Genomic DNA, 17,815 nt, shown 5'->3' on the forward strand with positions numbered 1-17,815 from the left:
GAAAGCCTGTTTTTGGGTGGACGATTAATTGTAATTCATTGAAAATGTGGTAAACTAATGCTGCTGCTATTGCGTAGTGTGTTCTGTATAGTTTTCTTATGTTGCGTGTATTTATGTTGTGGCCATTGTTTTTAGAGGACCACAATGGAAATAAGCCTCAGGCTTTTATTGTGTTTTTACCCTGAGTGACATTGAGTGTGTTGACATAATGGAAGTGCTGATATGCCCTTTCTTTATATCGCAGAAAAAATTCAATCAATCAAACACTTAGTTAGACCTTCACAGAATACCTCGTAGTAGTGCTCCTACCGACCACAACCACTGCAGTTGTGTTAGTTATATTGAATTAACATACTCTACCATATACAGTTTAATCGACACTTTATTCACTTAAAAAGTGACCAATTGTAGCTTTAACAAAAAATGTAATGTAATGTAATGTAATGTAATGTTTAACACTGCATTTGACTGTGTAGGAATGTGTCGTGGTGACATTGGTGCAGAGGTCACAATGACAGCTTAAAGTTCCACACTCCGTGTAAAGACACACGGAACAGGGAGAACAGGAGCTCACCCATTGGTAAAAGGATCAGCCATTCGATAGAGCAGTTGGCTAGGGCCTATGTTAGTGGATCTGATTGGGATGTTCTCACAGTGGCACCGAACAACGCAAACAGAGAAACGTGGAGTAATTTATTGAACACACTGAGCTCTGTTGTGATTATAAAGCGGACCTGGCCAGACGTCAGTCGTAGTGTAGTGACTGTCTAGGTTCTCTCCCGTGTCAGTGGTGTGAGTGTGTGTGTGTGTGTGTGTGTGTTTGTGTGTGTGTGTGCACCGAGGCCCACAGAGGTGGATCTCTGGGCACAGAGCTCAACTATTTGGCACTTGTAAGAGGAAAAAAAAGGGACCTCCCCCCCCGCCGCTCCCCCTTTTTTTTTGTTCTCCATCGACATCGCACGCACACACAGCATGGACGCGCACTCACGCTTGCATGCACCGCACATTCACGTGTGCTCTCTAATTAGTCTCATGCACGTCCGTTAGCAGTGGGGAGCAGAGGAGCTGTCACTGTGCACCCAGAATTAGACTGCATTCCGGAACCAGTGGCTCGGTTTCTCTCTTGTTCTATTTATCTCCCTCCACCTTCCTCTTGCTATTTTGCAGTCCACCTGCCTTTTCCCTTTTCTATTCAGTCCTCCCCCCCCCCCCCCCCCCCACACACACACACACACACACACTTTCTTGTTTTATTTACTTTTATTGTGGCCTCTCTCTATAGTCTGCTCCACTACGGACTACCTCTCTCTAATTCTCTAGTTTCTTTCAACCCAGGCTCACCCAAACACGGTGAAATAACATGGATTGGCAATTCCGTACATACACTACTAGAAAAACCCCAAATCCGTACATATTACCATGCAATCCACCCCATAGGGTCAAGCAAACTTCAGCCACGAGAGCCACCACCGAGCGAGCTAAAGCGAGAGAGTTGCCGTGGCGAACGTTGCAAAGTCAAAATTGTAACCCAATAGCACAGAATTGTGGTTTCTTTCTACACGCCTATTTGGAGATCCCTTCCTCAACCCCTTCTTTTCCTCTGTTGCTTTCGTATGCACCCAGGCTATCCCTCTCCTGGCTGGCTCGCTCTCTCACTCTTCTCTCTGGTCATAGATTTATTTCAGCTCTGTTCTGTATGAAGCTCATTAGGGTGGTGGTTTTTCACTGGTTGTATTAGCACTCAGCAGGCTGTGCATTTGGAGTAGCCTATATGTCAGAGAGAGAGAGAGTGTGTGTGTGAGAGAGGGAAAGCGACTTTAGTGTGTATGCTTGCTCACATGCTTACACTCATCCAGGCTCAGGTGTGTGTGTGATATTTCGCAGCTCCAGCATTACCGTGAACAAACAATGGATGTATGTCCCCTCTGGGTGCTCACTGCTCACTCATTTCACAATTCTTCTTTTCTTCCTTGTTGCTGTTTCTTGTCTTCTTTTTCTTTCACGTGACATTGTGGTAGTCGTGTCCCCCACTGTGGGACAGGGTCTCACTGTCTCAGCCACTGATCATCATTACCGATAGGGAGCCACGAGGGAGAGGGCGAGAGAAAGGAAGGAATTAAATAAAGAAAGATGCAGAGGCCTAATTCCACAGATGTGAGATGTGCAATTAGTACAACGGGCAACATCAAAGTAGCATGACTCTGACCTTACTACATCAAAAGCAGAGATTCTTTTTTTAATTATTTTTTGCTTCCTTCTCTCACAGCAGCTTTTCCCAGTGTAGCTGCCTCATACAGGGATTGTTAAAGCGACCCAGTAGTGTGTGTGTGTGTGTGTGTGTGTGTGTGTGTGTGTGTGTGTGTGTGTGTGTGTGGGGGGGTGGGGGTGGGGGTGGTGTGTCCTTGAATTGAGGTATGCGTAACAATAAGTACATGACATAGGAAGGTTCTTTCTTTCTCCCTTCTCTTATCCTCTCTCTCTCTCTCTCTCTCGCTCTCGCTCTCCCTCTCTCTCGCTCTAATTAAATAGACCTCTGTCGCAGACACCAGGGGAAGTAGCTGACTCAGAAAATAAAGGCTGTTCACCTGCTCTTATCTTTTCAGTTTTCAGAACACACACACACACACACACACACACACACACACACCGTAGTCATCCTACACACGTCCAAGCACATACAATAACTAGTGAAAGCCTCAATGTTGCAGTAGCTAGTATGAAACACACAGGCGGCCAGACAGCCTTATGTCCTTCTGTCTTCAACTGCTGAGCCTGCTCCTAGTTCCATACTGGAGAGCTGGGGGTGGGTGGGTAGTGAGGAACAAGAGAGAGGGATGGGGGGAGTTGTAGGGGAGGAGGAGGCATCCCTTCCATAACAAGGACATACTGTAAGAAACTCTGCAGATTAACCTCCGAGACCCGCCGTATTCCCTGCGTAGTGGCAAAGGGAGACTTTCGCAGAACACAAATCTACGTGCTAGATGAACTGCCACCAGGGGAAAAGGCAGAATGAGGAGAGAGCGGAGGAAGAAAAGTGGCTACAAACTACAAGAACAGATCAAAGCCCCAGCACTGAAATGGAGCCATAATTAATAAAGGACTGCCTGGGTTAAAAAAAAAAAAGCAAAGCGGCCTTGTTTAAATTAGCCTGTGTGGTAAAATTAGTCCTTGATTATGGCTTAGAGCGCTAGGCCAGATTTCATTGGAATAGGAAAACATGGTGGATTTGATTTGGCCTGATATTCAAATCTGTTTGTTGTCCATTTAAACAGAGGTTTTGTTTTAAAAGATTCCCAAAAAATGATTACACTATTTGTTTACTTATATGTAGAGACAATAGAATGACAACCAGAAGTCATATTTAAACAAATGGCTGCTTTAAACACCATGACATGCATGTCTACATTCCTGGTAACATCCTTGCCAGAACTCTCATGTAGGGCTAATGCGTAGGTTCAAGGAAGGAAGTTACATCAGATCTTGTGTAACCGGTCCTTAGTGTATTTAAAGCTCTTTAAATAAAGTACCTGGCAGAATGACAAGCTTAAGTCAATTCCTGTACATTAGACCTGGTTTAAAACGCTTTAGTCCGAAGTCTTCAACAAATAATTGTTTGGGACATATTTAGAGCCCTGCCCAGATATAGGCCTGTATATAGAGGATATTACAATAATCAAAAAGAGAAAAGACTGCTGTCGTAAATCGCTTAGGAAACACACTCTCTTTAAAAGGTTTTTTGGCATTGCCTTGACCCTGTATGAAAGATGAGTGGGCCTTTTGGTAATCAGCTTTTGTTTGTAATTTGATGTCTCCCATACAGATGCTGCTGTGCCAGTCGGGTAGAGAGATGGCTCTAAGGTGGGAGGTGAGGCTGGTGCTGGCAGCCGTCCTGCTTGTACTCTGTGGAGCTGCTCCCACCGACATCCTGTACCGAATCCCAGAGGAGCAGCCGCCCAACACCCTCATCGGCAGCCTGGCAGCAGACGAGGGCCTGCCTGACTCGGGCCACCTGTACAAGCTCGAGGTGGGCACGCCGTACCTCCGGGTGGACGGCAAGACGGGGGAAATCTACACCACGGAGATCCCCATCGACCGCGAGACACTGAGGGACTGCCGCAATCTGTTTGAGGGTGACAAGTGCTTCCTGGAGTTTGAGGTGTCGATCACGGACATGATCAAGGGCCTTGGCACAGGCCCGCGGTTGATCGAGGGCCGCATCGAAGTGCAAGACATAAATGACAACACACCGCAGTTCGCCTCTCCCATCCTCACCCTGTCCATCCCGGAGAATACCCACATTGGCGCGCTTTTCTCCATCCCCATGGCCAGTGACAAGGACTCTGGGATTAATGGTGTGAACGAGTACTTCCTGAACACGGGGCCTGATGCCAACCAGCTCTTCAGCCTGCAGGTCGCTGACGATTCGGGGGAGAAACAGCCACAGCTCGTCGTCATGGGCAACCTGGACCGCGAGACTAAGGACTCGTACGACCTGAACATCCGTGTGGTGGATGGAGGCACTCCGCAGCAGCGGGCCAGCAGCGCCCTTTTGAGGGTCACCGTAACCGATCAGAATGACAACGCACCAAAGTTTGAGCGCACCCACTACGAGGCAGAGTTAGCAGAGAACAGTCCTATGGGACACTCTGTACTGCAGGTGCGACACATGTTCACTCACACACACGCGCACGCACGCACGCACGCACGCGCACACACACACACACACACACACACACACAGCGCACACACACACACTCGGGCGCATATGTACATACTGTACACACACACAGTGCAGTAAAGATATAACCTTGTCCTATTTACCACTATGTGCTATGGGACCTCTTTTCTTTTCTTTTTTAACCACATAAGCCTATTCTATATATATATATACGAAGTGCCCTTGAGCAAGACACTGAATCCCAGAACTGCTGGGAGAGTGCTGTACTATACTGTGCTCTGGTCTCTCTCTGTGAAGGACATATACATTGGCAACAATCAAATGATAGGACATCTAAATTGACACCAATCAAATTATACCAATTCCCTATCTACTACTATGTATATTATAGACACATATGTACATATGTACATACATACATATATTACATACATACATATGTAAAATATATTATGTACGATGTTTAACTTGTTTGTGGTTGGAGTTTCTCATGGCTTTGCAGACCACTAATTGGATGCTGTTTAGACGGAGGAAGTGAGGGGACTAGTACCTCAAGAACACTCCAGCCTCCCACAGTGCATGACAAACACCCTTGTTTCATTAGGCAACTCATTTTCCCACCAGTCCCTGGGCACTGATCCAAAACAAGGGGGGGGTTTAAGGTTAAGGCAACACTGAGATTCAAATAATAATCTCCACTGTCAATTGATTTCCTTTCCTCCAGTGTCACTTTAAACACCAGACGTTACAAAACACAAGTGAATTATTGACAGGTTCCGAGAATTGCATATTGAATTCCTGAGCGCATGCACGGCCGCCGCTATGATTAGGTGAGCCATTGAGTTGGCAATGTTCCAGGGGCAATTTGAGGCAAGTGTCCAGGCATAAAATTGCAATAAATACTGTTAATCTCTTAGTCAACAAGTAGTCTGTCTGATTGAATTGTTTTCAAAGAGCATGTCAATCGTCTTCTCCATTTCTAATCTATATAGGAAGCAGATGTGAGCTAATGGCGCAAGAGAAACTGGTCTAATTTGACAACATAAGCAGGTCACAAGTGTCACTCAAGTAGTCTACAGTCTGCCTTTAAAGGGTCACTATTCAAAATGCATGTTAAGTTAAATGAATTCTCCATGTTTCAGAAATTGAATGAGTCACATTTAGAGCAATAAAACCAATAAGCTCCATGGATAATCTCATGACTCACTCAGATTAAGGCATGCCTGCCTCAAAGGAAGGACGGCCGTGCTTCACTCAGTGATATAGTGCTGTTTGTGCGACAATGTCTAAAGCCATAAAAACATATTCTTGTGGTGAATAGTGTTCTGACAGTTGAATTCCCGCATACAATCTGAATGCATCATTTCTATGACCATGTCCACTTAGCACCACCACACCATTGACCACTATTTGCATTTGAATCAACCACAACAATATCTGGAATTGCACATGAATATTGACAAATATCCATCCATTCCTTAACCGTTCCAGCAGAGACTTTCAGACGTAACTTTCCCGGGCCACATGAGCCACTGAGTGCATGCACCGGCATGGAGATGTAACCCCCCATATGGCCCTTAGTCTGCCATGGCCTGCTCCCAGTGGACTTCCCTAGGGAGACGCCCAGGAAGCGTCCGTACTAAATTCTAGAACCACTTTAGCTGGCTCCTTTCTATGTAAAGCAGTGGTTTTCAACCAGTGGTCCTTGAGGGGGTTCCAGGTGGTCCCCAGCTGAATGATGGAGAGTTGGTAACCAAATGGCCCCTTATAGATCTTTAACTCTTGAGAGCGTAAAATGAAACCAAATGGACCCATTTGGTTTCACACAATATCTACACAATAGTCTACGCAATATTAGAGAAGCAGAATAATTGTTATTTTGGTCAATATTTGCCTGTTATCTCTCCTAAATAAGAATGAATACAGCATGGAATTGTGGACAAAATCTTGAACAAGTATAAATATGTTGCCGAATGAAAAATGTTGAAAACCGCTCATGTAAACGAACAGTGGGTCTACTCCAGAGTCTCTCCCATGTCACCCTATTGACACCCAGACACATATTTATCAAATAAATATATATTTATGGAAATTTGGAAATGTGTGGTAAACCTATGTATCACACCATGAAAAGACACGATGATACAATGATGACTATAAGTGCTTCCTAATGCCTGAACATCCTCAATAATTGTAGGCATGTAATTATTCCCGGGGCCGACTATGACGTCATGTGGGTCAACAAATAGGAAGAGGGGGGGGGGGGGGGGGGGGGGCTCTGACCCCATGTGGGTCAATACATCATCATTGAGTAGAGAGGTACTCGAGCTCACACTGTTTAATCAGGAACAGTATTTTCTAGTTTGTATTGTTAATAAAGTCCTTTTTACAAGGCAAAACTCCCTGTCTTGAATGTCTGTCACTTGTGCTTCTTCCTAATGGGCTTTAGAGGATCAAGTGCATTAGATAATTAAAAGAACATTAACACTCACTCATCTGCCCATTAGATACCAATGATCCATTTGACAATCAAATGTTTGTGTGGGTGTGTGCGTTGTGTCACACATAGCAAGAACTTGCACATGAAAAATATATATAATTACATATTAGGTTAGTTATTACCTGTTAACGACTTTAACCACAATCAATTAAAAAAACAAAACATGTTACATGCCAGAAATATCGATGGCTAGGTGAAAACACATTCATGATATACACATGTTTTTTTGTCATATCCAGTAACATTTTTCCCTGTGGGTAAATTGAAACATACTTGTTCTGTACTTGCAGGTCAGAGCCAATGATGCAGACACCGGCACCAATGGAGAGATTGACTACAGCTTGCACCAGGCATCTGAAACCGTCCAGAGGCTGCTCCGCATTGATCGCTCAACGGGCATCATCTACGTCAAGGGCTTGGTGGACCGTGAAGACGAGAACTTCCTCAGATTCTATGTCGTTGCCAAGGACCGTGGCCCTACCTCGAAGTTCTCCAAGGTTCTAGTGACTATCAATGTCAGGGACCAGAATGACAATGCGCCAGCCATCGAGATCCGCGGCATTGGCTTAGTTACACACCAGGACGGCGTGGCCAACATATCTGAGGACATGCCCATTGGCACGCCAGTGGCGCTGGTGCAAGTCTCAGATCGTGACGAGGGGGAGAATGCAGTAGTCACATGTGTCGTGGCTGGCGATGTCCCATTTCAGCTGCGGCCTGCCAGCCCATCGGCAAACGACCGCAAGCGGAAGTACTTCCTGCAGACCACCACCCTGCTGGATTATGAGCAGGTGAAGGATTACCGGATTGAGATCGTCGCTGTGGATTCTGGCAACCCAGCCCTGTCCAGCACCAACTCTCTCAAGGTCCAAGTCACTGACATGAACGACAACACGCCTAGCTTTTCTCCAAATATGCTGGAGGTGGACTTCGCAGAGGGAAACCAACCAGGCGATAAGGTCCTGGATGTTCTGGCCAGTGATGCAGACAGCGGCACCAATGCAGAACTTGTATACAGCATCGTTGAACCCCAGGCCACAAAGCTTTTCGAGATTGACTCTAACTCCGGGGAAGTGCGCGTGAAGAACCTCCTGGATCGTGAGGAAACGGAGCGCTACCAGTTCCATGTGGCCGCTGCTGACAAGGGAGTTCCCAGTAAGACGGGCACTGCCACAGTGGTGATCAATGTTCTGGACCGGAATGACAACGATCCGAAATTCATGCTGAGTGGCTACAGCTTTTCAGTCATTGAGAACATGGTTCCACTCAACCCTGTTGGCGTGGTTACCGTCACCGATGCTGATAAAGGCGAGAATGCCCATGTTCGACTTTTCGTCGAACCAGACAATGGCAAGTTCATGATACAGAATGGTACCGGCACCATCCTCTCTAGCATCTCCTTTGACCGGGAGAAGGAGAGCACTTACACCTTCCGCCTCAGGGCCGTGGACTCCGGGGATCCGCCCAGATCCACCTACGTGGGTGTAACCATCAATGTTCTGGATGAGAACGACAATGCCCCGTACGTCACCAAGCCGTCCAATTCCACATACAAATACCTGACGCCTGTCACTGCCCCTGAAACCCAGGTGGAGGTGGTAGAGGCAGAGGACATAGACTCGGGCCCCAATGCTGAGCTGGTCTACAGCATCACCGGTGGCAACCCTTACGATTTGTTCCACATCTCACCCAGCAGTGGGGAAATTACGCTGGCTCAGGAATTCACCCGCAAGCACAACGGCCTTCACCGCCTGGTGGTGAAGGTCACTGATAAAGGCAAACCACCTCGCCACACCACTGCCCTGGTCCACATCTTTGTCAATGACACAATCGGCAATGTCACCCTCATTGAGTCCCTGGTGGGCTTCAGCCTCTACACCCCCCTGGACAGGGACATTGCTGGTGACCCCAACTACGCCCTAGCCCAGCGCAGCAACATCCTCTACGGCAGCTTAGCGGGTATCGCGGGGGTCATCATGGTCATCGTAGTTGTCGTGGTCATCCGACATCGGCTGCAAAAAGACACCAAGAGTGGTTACCAGGCTGGGAAAAAGGAGAACAAAGACTTGTATGCGCCCAAACAAGGGCCCAAAAATGGTAAGGGGAAGAAGAGCAAGAAGAGTAAAGCTCCCAAACCTGCCAAGCCTCTGGAGGAGGAGGATGAAGAGGCACAGCTGCAGAAGGGTCTCAAGTTCAACCTCATCAATGACAATGTCAATGACAGCCCCCGAATCCACCTCCCCTTGAATTACCCCCCAGGGAGCCCTGACCTCGGCAGACACTATCGTTCCAACTCCCCCCTGCCCTCCATCCAGCTGCAGCCTCAGTCCCCCTCCGCCTCCAAGAAGCACCAAGCTGTGCAGGAACTTCCCGCCACCAACACCTTTGTGGGCACGGGCGACAACAACTCGACAGGCTCAGCCTCAGACCAATATTCGGATTACAGCTACAAGGCCAACCCGCCGAAATACAGCAGCAGCAAACAGGTAGGCGACTACTTTGTAAACACTGATGGGTACGACAGGAACATCATGTGGACCAACAGGGTGTGGTAATCACCAGAGACTGAGTGTTGCACCAGATCCACCACTACCAAAGCTGCACTGATTCCCTTTTCTTCTTTTTTGTGGGGGTTATGTGACACGGCACATCTTGGTGTCACCATTCACAACCACAGGTTGGCCTTTCTCCATTTTAATTTTTCCACTTTGTTTCTGTTGAAATTTTCGTTTTTAAATGTTTTATTTTTATTTTTTAAAATAATGGACTTAAGGCAAAATCACATGAAGGGTGTACAAAATTTTCTGTTTTATTTAATTTATGTTTAACCTTTTTGACACTGGGTTGAATGAAGGAAGTTAATGTTTTTTCATTTTTATGAAAGAAAAAAAATACTCTTTTTCGTGGGTGAGTTTACAGCCTCACATCTTCATTAAGCCTGAATGTGTTGTGCTACAGAGCTGACTTGGGATTTATCTGCCTCCTAAGAACTTGTTTGAGTGTGACAAAGAACAAATGTGAATTCCTCAGACGTTATTATTGTATCTTGGCTACCTATGGCTGGGAAAAGACTGGCTGAATGGCACTATGGAGTGTTTTCACTGAGTTCAAAACTAATTTAAGTTAATTTCAGCGTAGAGAGCCAAAGAGTGGAGGGAGAAGAGAAAACAAAATTAAAAAGGAAAAAAAAAAAGCCCAATCTCTGTCGGCAGTTTCTAAGCACCCCTCCTCAATACCGACAGGTCGGTTGAAAAATGACTTAATTATGCTGTCTTCATTTGCCAGAGCTTAAGTCAATTGTTTGCACAGATTAATGGCAGGTAATTCCAGAGTCCCCCGTTTCGCTTATACACAGAGTGCCTTGCTGTATTTAATGTACATACATGGGGGTCGTCAGGGGTGTGCTCATAATGAGCTTTCCATGTCGGTACCACAGAATTGCAAATTTATGAGTTGTGGACTGAAGCCCCTGGCGAGCTGTGAATGATGTCACATGCACTGTGTAGCGAGAGCCTCTAGAAAAGACGAGCGAGTGAGGTTGATTGCATTCTGCAACCCCAGCGTGTAGAATGCCCCAAAAAAAAGAGAATTGCTTTGTCTTTTTGTTTGACATGTTTCTGTGATTTATGAGACAATCATATGCGAGATACAGTGATTTGCAAGGTGTAAATATGTGAATAACATTATTTTGTCTTGCTAGTGTTGTGTTGCTTTCAGTTTTCCCATCATGTTTGTTTGTTCTATCACAACATTGTTCCTATGTGCTTTATATATTCAGTGCATCCTGGGTTCTGAATAGAAATGGGCTACCTTGTTCACCACGAAAATATGTTACAAGAGCGAGACCCAACATTTCATAGTCTTTATTTCATACTTCATTTGAACCTGCTAATGTTGTCACAGTTTATTTAATGTGCGTTTAATCTGCCACACGCAGCAAACTCACTGTCTTCCGACATCCCGCATTGAACTATTTGTACCACATGGCCTCTATATGGTTAATATTTAGCTTGTTGAAGCCCGCTACAGTGAGTTTAATGACCAAAGGTCATTTAGAGTTGCTGCAGTATGCTTCACTTCACTGGATGCCGTGTGGCTGGTGATCCATCTGTTAGTTCAACTGGATTTAAAGCTGCAGTGACCCAATCCCAGTTTCTCTTGACAGCATACTTACTGCCTTATACTTCTGTTCTGATGTGTGTTTGATCCATATTTTGCAAGTTCATGTACTGGGAAAGAAAATGTACATTTTTATAGTGAAAGCCAATTTTTCAATAAAAATGTTGTTTACAATGTTAAAATCACTCTTTGTGAATTCAATGGGCAGTGGGCATTGGGATTGGTCAAATGGGAAGCATAACGTCTTCAAATAGGAGGCGAACACTTGAGGTACAGTATTCCATTTTCATTATCATCCTGTCTGTTAACTTCTAACTCGCAATATTAACACTAAAACTCAACACAAATAAAATGGCACAACTGTGATGACTAACCACAACCATACACATGGTTCAGCTCATCATCACCTTGTTACTAACAACACTTAAAAGCTTAATTTGAATGTCCTAATGCGTGAGGGGCCGTGATTCTTCCATTACTTTTTTTTCATTTTTTATGTATTGAAATATCCCTTTTTAAAGCTGTCTCCTTTAGTTTGCGCATAGCAAACTTTATCGCAATGCTTTCTTATACCCCACCACCTGAAATATTAGATCTACAATAACATCCAAAAAGTGCCAAAACCCTGCTTGCTGTTAACGGCTTTTCTTCCCTGTGCTTAATAAGGATAGGATACCTCACTTTGGGCCGCATTTTCCTAGTTCTGCCGTGCCATTATCATGTTATTATACTTCATCTGCATTAGCCTGATCGTACTGACAGCTGCATGGAGTGGATTTGTTTTTACGCCCGGATACCCCGTCCAGGACAGGCTTCAGACGCCCCTCCTCAGGAGACTTGGCTCAGATCTTAACCCATTTGATATGGCGTTAGGAACCCGTTGCGACCGCATGCTCTCGCTGACGTCGACCCCAGGCAGGTTCCGAACCCACAACCTTCCGCATGACAAGGCATATATGCTCAGTCTAACCACTAAGTAAATTGTACCCTAACCCATCAGCATATTGATATAACAACTACGGAAATATAGCCCTGGTTAAAAAATATAACATGCATTATGCTTTGAGGGAATGTTTCAACATCCATACACCTGGGCTCAGGCCAATCATTCTCTTTTCATCGCAAATGGAACTCAATCACACCACCTCACCCACCGCCTGTGGGCAAAGCCTGTGTAACTTGGTGACATCTGGCTTTGTGAGCAACTGAGATGTTGTTTCATGTCAAACAACGGAGGAAGAAAACATTGTCACATTCCAACCGCCTGGTTCCTCCCGACAAGTCCTGACAGCTACCATAACAGACAGAACTAGATAGAAAAAAACAAATGATGCCAAAACAAAGGGGGAGGGGCGCAGGCTGGGAGCAGGCACTAGAGCCAGGAGTGTCATATGTTGGGAGTGGATGGCAGAGGAGGTGACGAGGACAAGGAGGAGAGCCAGGTAGAGGGTGTATTATTAAGCCATTAAGCTTACCCGTGACCAGATTCTAGAAAATGTCTTCTAAAGCCTGACAGTTTTCTGAAAAACTTGTGTTTCTATATCAGTGGTTCTCAAAACTTTTCATGTCAAGGACTCCCAAAATGATATATATTCGGCTGCAGACCCCCATCTGAAAATATGATGTTCCAGGAGCCTCCCAGAAGCAAATATACTGTATGAGTTAAACATTTGCTGTGAAAGAATATATTCAAAGATTTGCACCACATGTTCAAGATAAAAAAGCAATCTACAAGCTCGTAGTGTGGTACTCGGTGCCGCGCTATGAGCTTGTAGATCAGCTATTTTTCAATGGCTAAAGTTTAAAATATTGGTTAAAGTGGATAAAAGCTATAAGGTGACAGATGCGTCCTCAGGTCTAGTCTAAATGGGTTAAATTATCCACATTCATTAAGTTTGGCTGACACGTCTGCTGAATGCCAACTTAACATGATATTATTCAACATTTGAGTTTCTGCACTTACCAGATTGCCCTGAAATGAGAGCAGTGGTAGATTAATCATTGGATTTGTAGTAGGATATCCTTTCCGGTGAGACGGTGGGGTGAGGTCAGCGCTAGAACATAAACCTTAAATTGCTAAAATGGCCAATGTTAAAATCGATCGTCTTGATCAAATACATCTATGAAATATTTAAACGCCATGTTTTTCCAACTCTCCCCACCCCCAGAACTTTTTTAGCAGACCACAACCACATGAAAACGGCAACAAAAACACTAAAATATCACATTAAAAATCTTCCTGCGTCCAGTCTGCCGAAGCACTGACCAACTCAGCCTGCAGCTTGCTCCGTCTCCATGGAGATGGACTGGCCTGTGTGTGCGGGCGTGCGTGCTGACTCACGGCGCCAAGCGGTGCAGGTGGAGAGTGATACAGAGATGAGCATAAGGTTTGGCAGTGGGGATCGAGGTGGTGGTGGGGTGGGGGCACACAGGGTCACTCACAGAAGGAGTAGAAGGAACACAGAGAATATGTGAGGGGAGAGAGAGAGAGGGCGAACGTGATTGAGAGATTCTTTTGGGGCTTTGTTGTGCTGGCCATACGCAGCAGACGTTCAAAGTGTTGCATCTCATTAGAGCCGCGCAGCGATATACTCACAAGTCTCACATCACCTCATCTCCCATCCAACCCCACCCAACTCCCAATCATCAGACAGAGAAGCAGAATACTGTACCTCTAGTGTGTTTGTTTGATTCCCCCTCAGCACTCTGCCCTTTGAAAGAAAAGGTGTGTGTGTGTGTGTGTGTGTGTGTGTGTGTGTGTGTGTGTGTGTGTGTGTGTGTGTGTGTGTGTGTGTGTGTGTGTGTGTGTGTGTGTGTGTGTGTGTGTGTGTGTGTGTGTGTGTGTGTGTGTGTGTGTGTGTGTGTGTGTGTGTGTGTGTGTGTGTGTGTGTGTGTGTGTGTGTGTGTGTGTGATCTCTAATTTATGTAGTGCTTTTCCAAAGATGCTTTACACGGCAGGGTGGAGAAAACATCAAAAGAAAATAATCTTTATTAAGAAAACACTAAGGCTAAGATCAATAAATACGCACACATGTCTATCCTCAAGGAAGGCACTGCAGCCTTGAACCAGTGAGGGCTTGCGGTTGTGCGTGGCTGACCCTGCATTTCAATGCCTACTCTGTTGTGCGTCTGTGTGGGGGCGTGTGTATTTATATATATGTACTGTATATATATGCACTGGGTCCAGCTATGCACTCTATGCTGCAGTGTTTGTTTAGGCAAAACGCACTGACGTCCTCTTCTCACTCGTTTGTCTTGTGACTTCCTGCTTGCTGTTGGCTTGCCTGACCTTTCCGTCCATCAGACTCCGTCTTGCCCTGTCACTCACACCGCCTCTGCCTCTCTCTTCTCTGGGTTCATTATGCAAATGAGAGTTGATTAGCAGATGATGTCACGAGACTGTCTGTGTTGACCTGAATACCATTGTTATCTTTAGTGTGCTCTCTGTTAGCCAGGTCTCGGCCAGCCACACCCCCTATTCACAAACACCCACTCCTGTCGCGCTCAAACAGCGAGCCTGCATGACGTAAGTTATCGACAGCACGTGACTGGACACACCCATCGGTTTCTGGGTGTGTCCAGTCAACCACTTCAGCACGGTGAGAAGAAAGAAACGTGGGCGTGCAGAAAACACCACAGAAAGTATGCATAATTCATGGCACAGTTGTCAGTGTGGCATTACTGGACTAATTGGAATCAAAAGGCAGATCATCTTATGCAACCACATCTCTGCTAATGTGGGTTATCTCTCCCTTTTACAATTTACAATTTAGGCATTTAGCAGAAGCTCTTATCCCGAGCAACTTACAAAGTGAAAGATGGGAGTAGGCTAAGTGGCATGAACCCTAGTCGACAAACAACGGGTAAAGGAGGGTAAATAGCAAAGAAAATAATGAAGAGCTGCAAAGTCTGTCTAAACTCTAAACAACACGATGGATAGATGCATAGAAGGAGAGACAGACAGACATTGACCTTGTGAGGATTAGCATTTATGGATTGGCAAACATTAGGAGCTGTCTATCCAAATAATATGCATAGCATATACGTATGTGAACCAGCATACATCTTTATAGTATATAACTCAGTGATTCTCAAATTACTATGTATTTGGCCACGATTTTCATTTTGTGCCACAGACCCCCATAAGAGAAGATTTGTCAAGGTTTTAAAAAGCAGATCTTTGCTAAAGAGCTGGGCATACTCCTGGTGAGGGTCTGGCCCTCCAGATGTTGTACAGTTCACACCTACGTGATTGAGTAATCGATCATGTAATCAATCATTAATCAATAGTCATGCATTTGGTAACCAATCAATCTCTGCATTGAAGGACAGCCGAGCCAGAGTGTAGAGTAGGAGAGTAGCGACACGCTTTGATCTCGCCGCAAAGCGGGTGCCTATGGGCTATAGTTCCTAACATTGCTCCTATGGCTGGAACTATCCCATTGAGATAGAATGAGCACTTCCGCATTCCATTGTTACAATGGGAGTCAACGCTAGTCGGGGCCGGATTAACACCTCTGAGGGCCCCTGGGCACTGAAGCTCGAAGGGCCCCCCTTCACGCGCGCGCAACATTTTTGCTGTTTCGGAGCCGTTTTGGGGCAGTTTTATGCCGTTATATTGGCCTATTTCCGGTCGCCTACCCCCCCCAGAGTGACAGCCAATCTAGCGCATTGTTGCTGCTTTACACACAATTGCACTTTTTAGCTGCCCTTCTCACCAACAATAAAACACAAATCTTTTAGACACCATTTATTTAATTCGGATTAGCAGGGAAATTTTCTGTGGAGCTAAAAAAAAAAAAAGATTTATTTTATTTTATTTTTTAGGGGCCCCTGGTGCCCAAGGGCCCATATGGTAGATCCGGCCCTGACGCTAGTGTCACTAGTGCGCTAGTGCGCCACTCTCTTACTATATACTCTGAGCCGAGCCAACTATCCAGGAACACTCCCAGGATGTTTCAACATGTGCTATAGGGGGTTGATCCTGCAGGAGGCATGACTTTCCAGGAAAGAAAAGCTCAGACTGGTTTTCTTTGAGCTTCTGCTTGTGGTTTGGAAGACATCCACGTACTGTGAGATGTCAGCCAAGCATGCAGTGATGTACTATTCAACCTGTGTGGCAGAGAGGGAGGGGAGGAGAGGAGAACAACAGTTGAGTGTCAGAAGCATTACAGTGATAGGAGAGCATGTAAGCAGAGCAAAGCAAAACATACCTTGAAATCTGGTAGATCTTCCATGTGATAAGGTATCACACCACACGTGGGAGGCAGAGTGGAGTGCTTGTATGATATAGCAAGCAGTGTGTGGCCATGTTTGAATCCTGACTGGGTGGGATCCAAAATCTTGTTATGTGACAGATGGAGAAGGAGCGGGATAGAAACAACACGTTTGATACTGGATACTGTAATTCTTGACTTCGCCGTTGTCAATTCTGTTTCTTGACGAGCAGAGTAACTCAGGCTGACTTGAAGGCAGATGGGACGCAGCCTGAGGTTGTAGATGTGTGGTAATGAATGGAAGTAGGTCAGGGGCAATGGTCTGGAAGATCGAGTAGGGGAATACAGGTGGTCGTCTGGTGGATGACAGCAGTTTCAGGATATGCTCATCTGGAGATAGAGGAGAGGAAGAAGAAGACTGGCGTGATAGGGTTAGGGTTAGCATTAGATGAGTCAGACGTTTGCTTGGTGCAAAGAAGGGACTGTCATTATTATCCATCTTATCAAAGTAGGTGCGAAAGCTTCAGCTGTGGAGGAAGGAGGGAGGGCTTGCATGGGTTTGCATAGAAAGGGGACTTGGCAGTGGATAATGAGAGGGAGAAGGCAGACATGAGTAAATTAAAGTGGGAGAGGACATTTTAGCATGAGAGAGAAAACGGAGATGTCGGGTTCCGTTATGTTAATTGTAACATATTGAGCTAGGATAAGGTTTAGGTGGGAGAGTGGAGAGAGAGAGAGATGGAGAATATTAAAAAAATGGTGGTCAGAGAACCAGTAACAGAGGTTAGAGTGGGAGCAGATTCTAGAGAACACTAGCTCCGACACCATGTCCTTATCTCCTTAGAGGAGATAAGATAAGGAGAGGTTGAATGAGGACAGAAGTTAAGTAACATGAAGATACCCGTCCTATGTAGAAGAGAGGAGGGCCATCTTCTGGAAACAAGCTGATGAGTGTCCATTTCTTCAAGGAAATCCCCAAATGGGCCTTGGGGGGCAATGATGAAAAGAGGGACAGTGTATGTAACTGAGACCGCATAAAATTGCATGTGGAAAGTGAAAGATGAGAACCCCTAGCGGTTCCATTTTAATTTGGGTGATACAGTGATGAGATGAGAATCATTACCCGGCCGCAACTGATGCTGTCTCTCCACACCTGTGAGCAAGGCGCAGACTGCCAACATCCTTTCTTTTATTCTGCATTCCACAGAAAATTACATCTTTCGTGCGTGTGCGCGTGTGCGTGTCTTTCGGATGGGGGTGTTATCCACCATGCTATTTCTGCCAGGCAAATATTCCCCGGCA

The 17,815-nt window shown here is 45.6% G+C and overlaps 1 protein-coding gene across 5 annotated transcripts in view; it reads left to right on the forward strand.

Annotated features, from left to right (window-relative positions):
- LOC306923649 (protocadherin-1-like) overlaps positions 1-11,479 on the forward strand; it is a 267,309-nt gene extending 255,830 nt beyond the window's left edge. For all 5 annotated transcript variants that reach the window (XM_079501860.1, XM_079501861.1, XM_079501863.1 and 2 more), the window contains 2 exons: positions 3,821-4,657; positions 7,469-11,479. In XM_079501860.1, coding sequence (XP_079357986.1) covers positions 3,821-4,657; positions 7,469-9,733 — 3,102 coding nt within the window. In that variant the 3' untranslated portion in view covers positions 9,734-11,479. The remainder of the gene's footprint in view (positions 1-3,820; positions 4,658-7,468) is intronic.
- The last annotated feature ends 6,336 nt before the right edge of the window (positions 11,480-17,815 follow it).

This window comes from Electrona antarctica (assembly GCF_951216825.1).
Source record: "Electrona antarctica genome assembly, chromosome: 1".
Classification (NCBI taxonomy): Eukaryota; Metazoa; Chordata; class Actinopteri; order Myctophiformes; family Myctophidae; genus Electrona; species Electrona antarctica.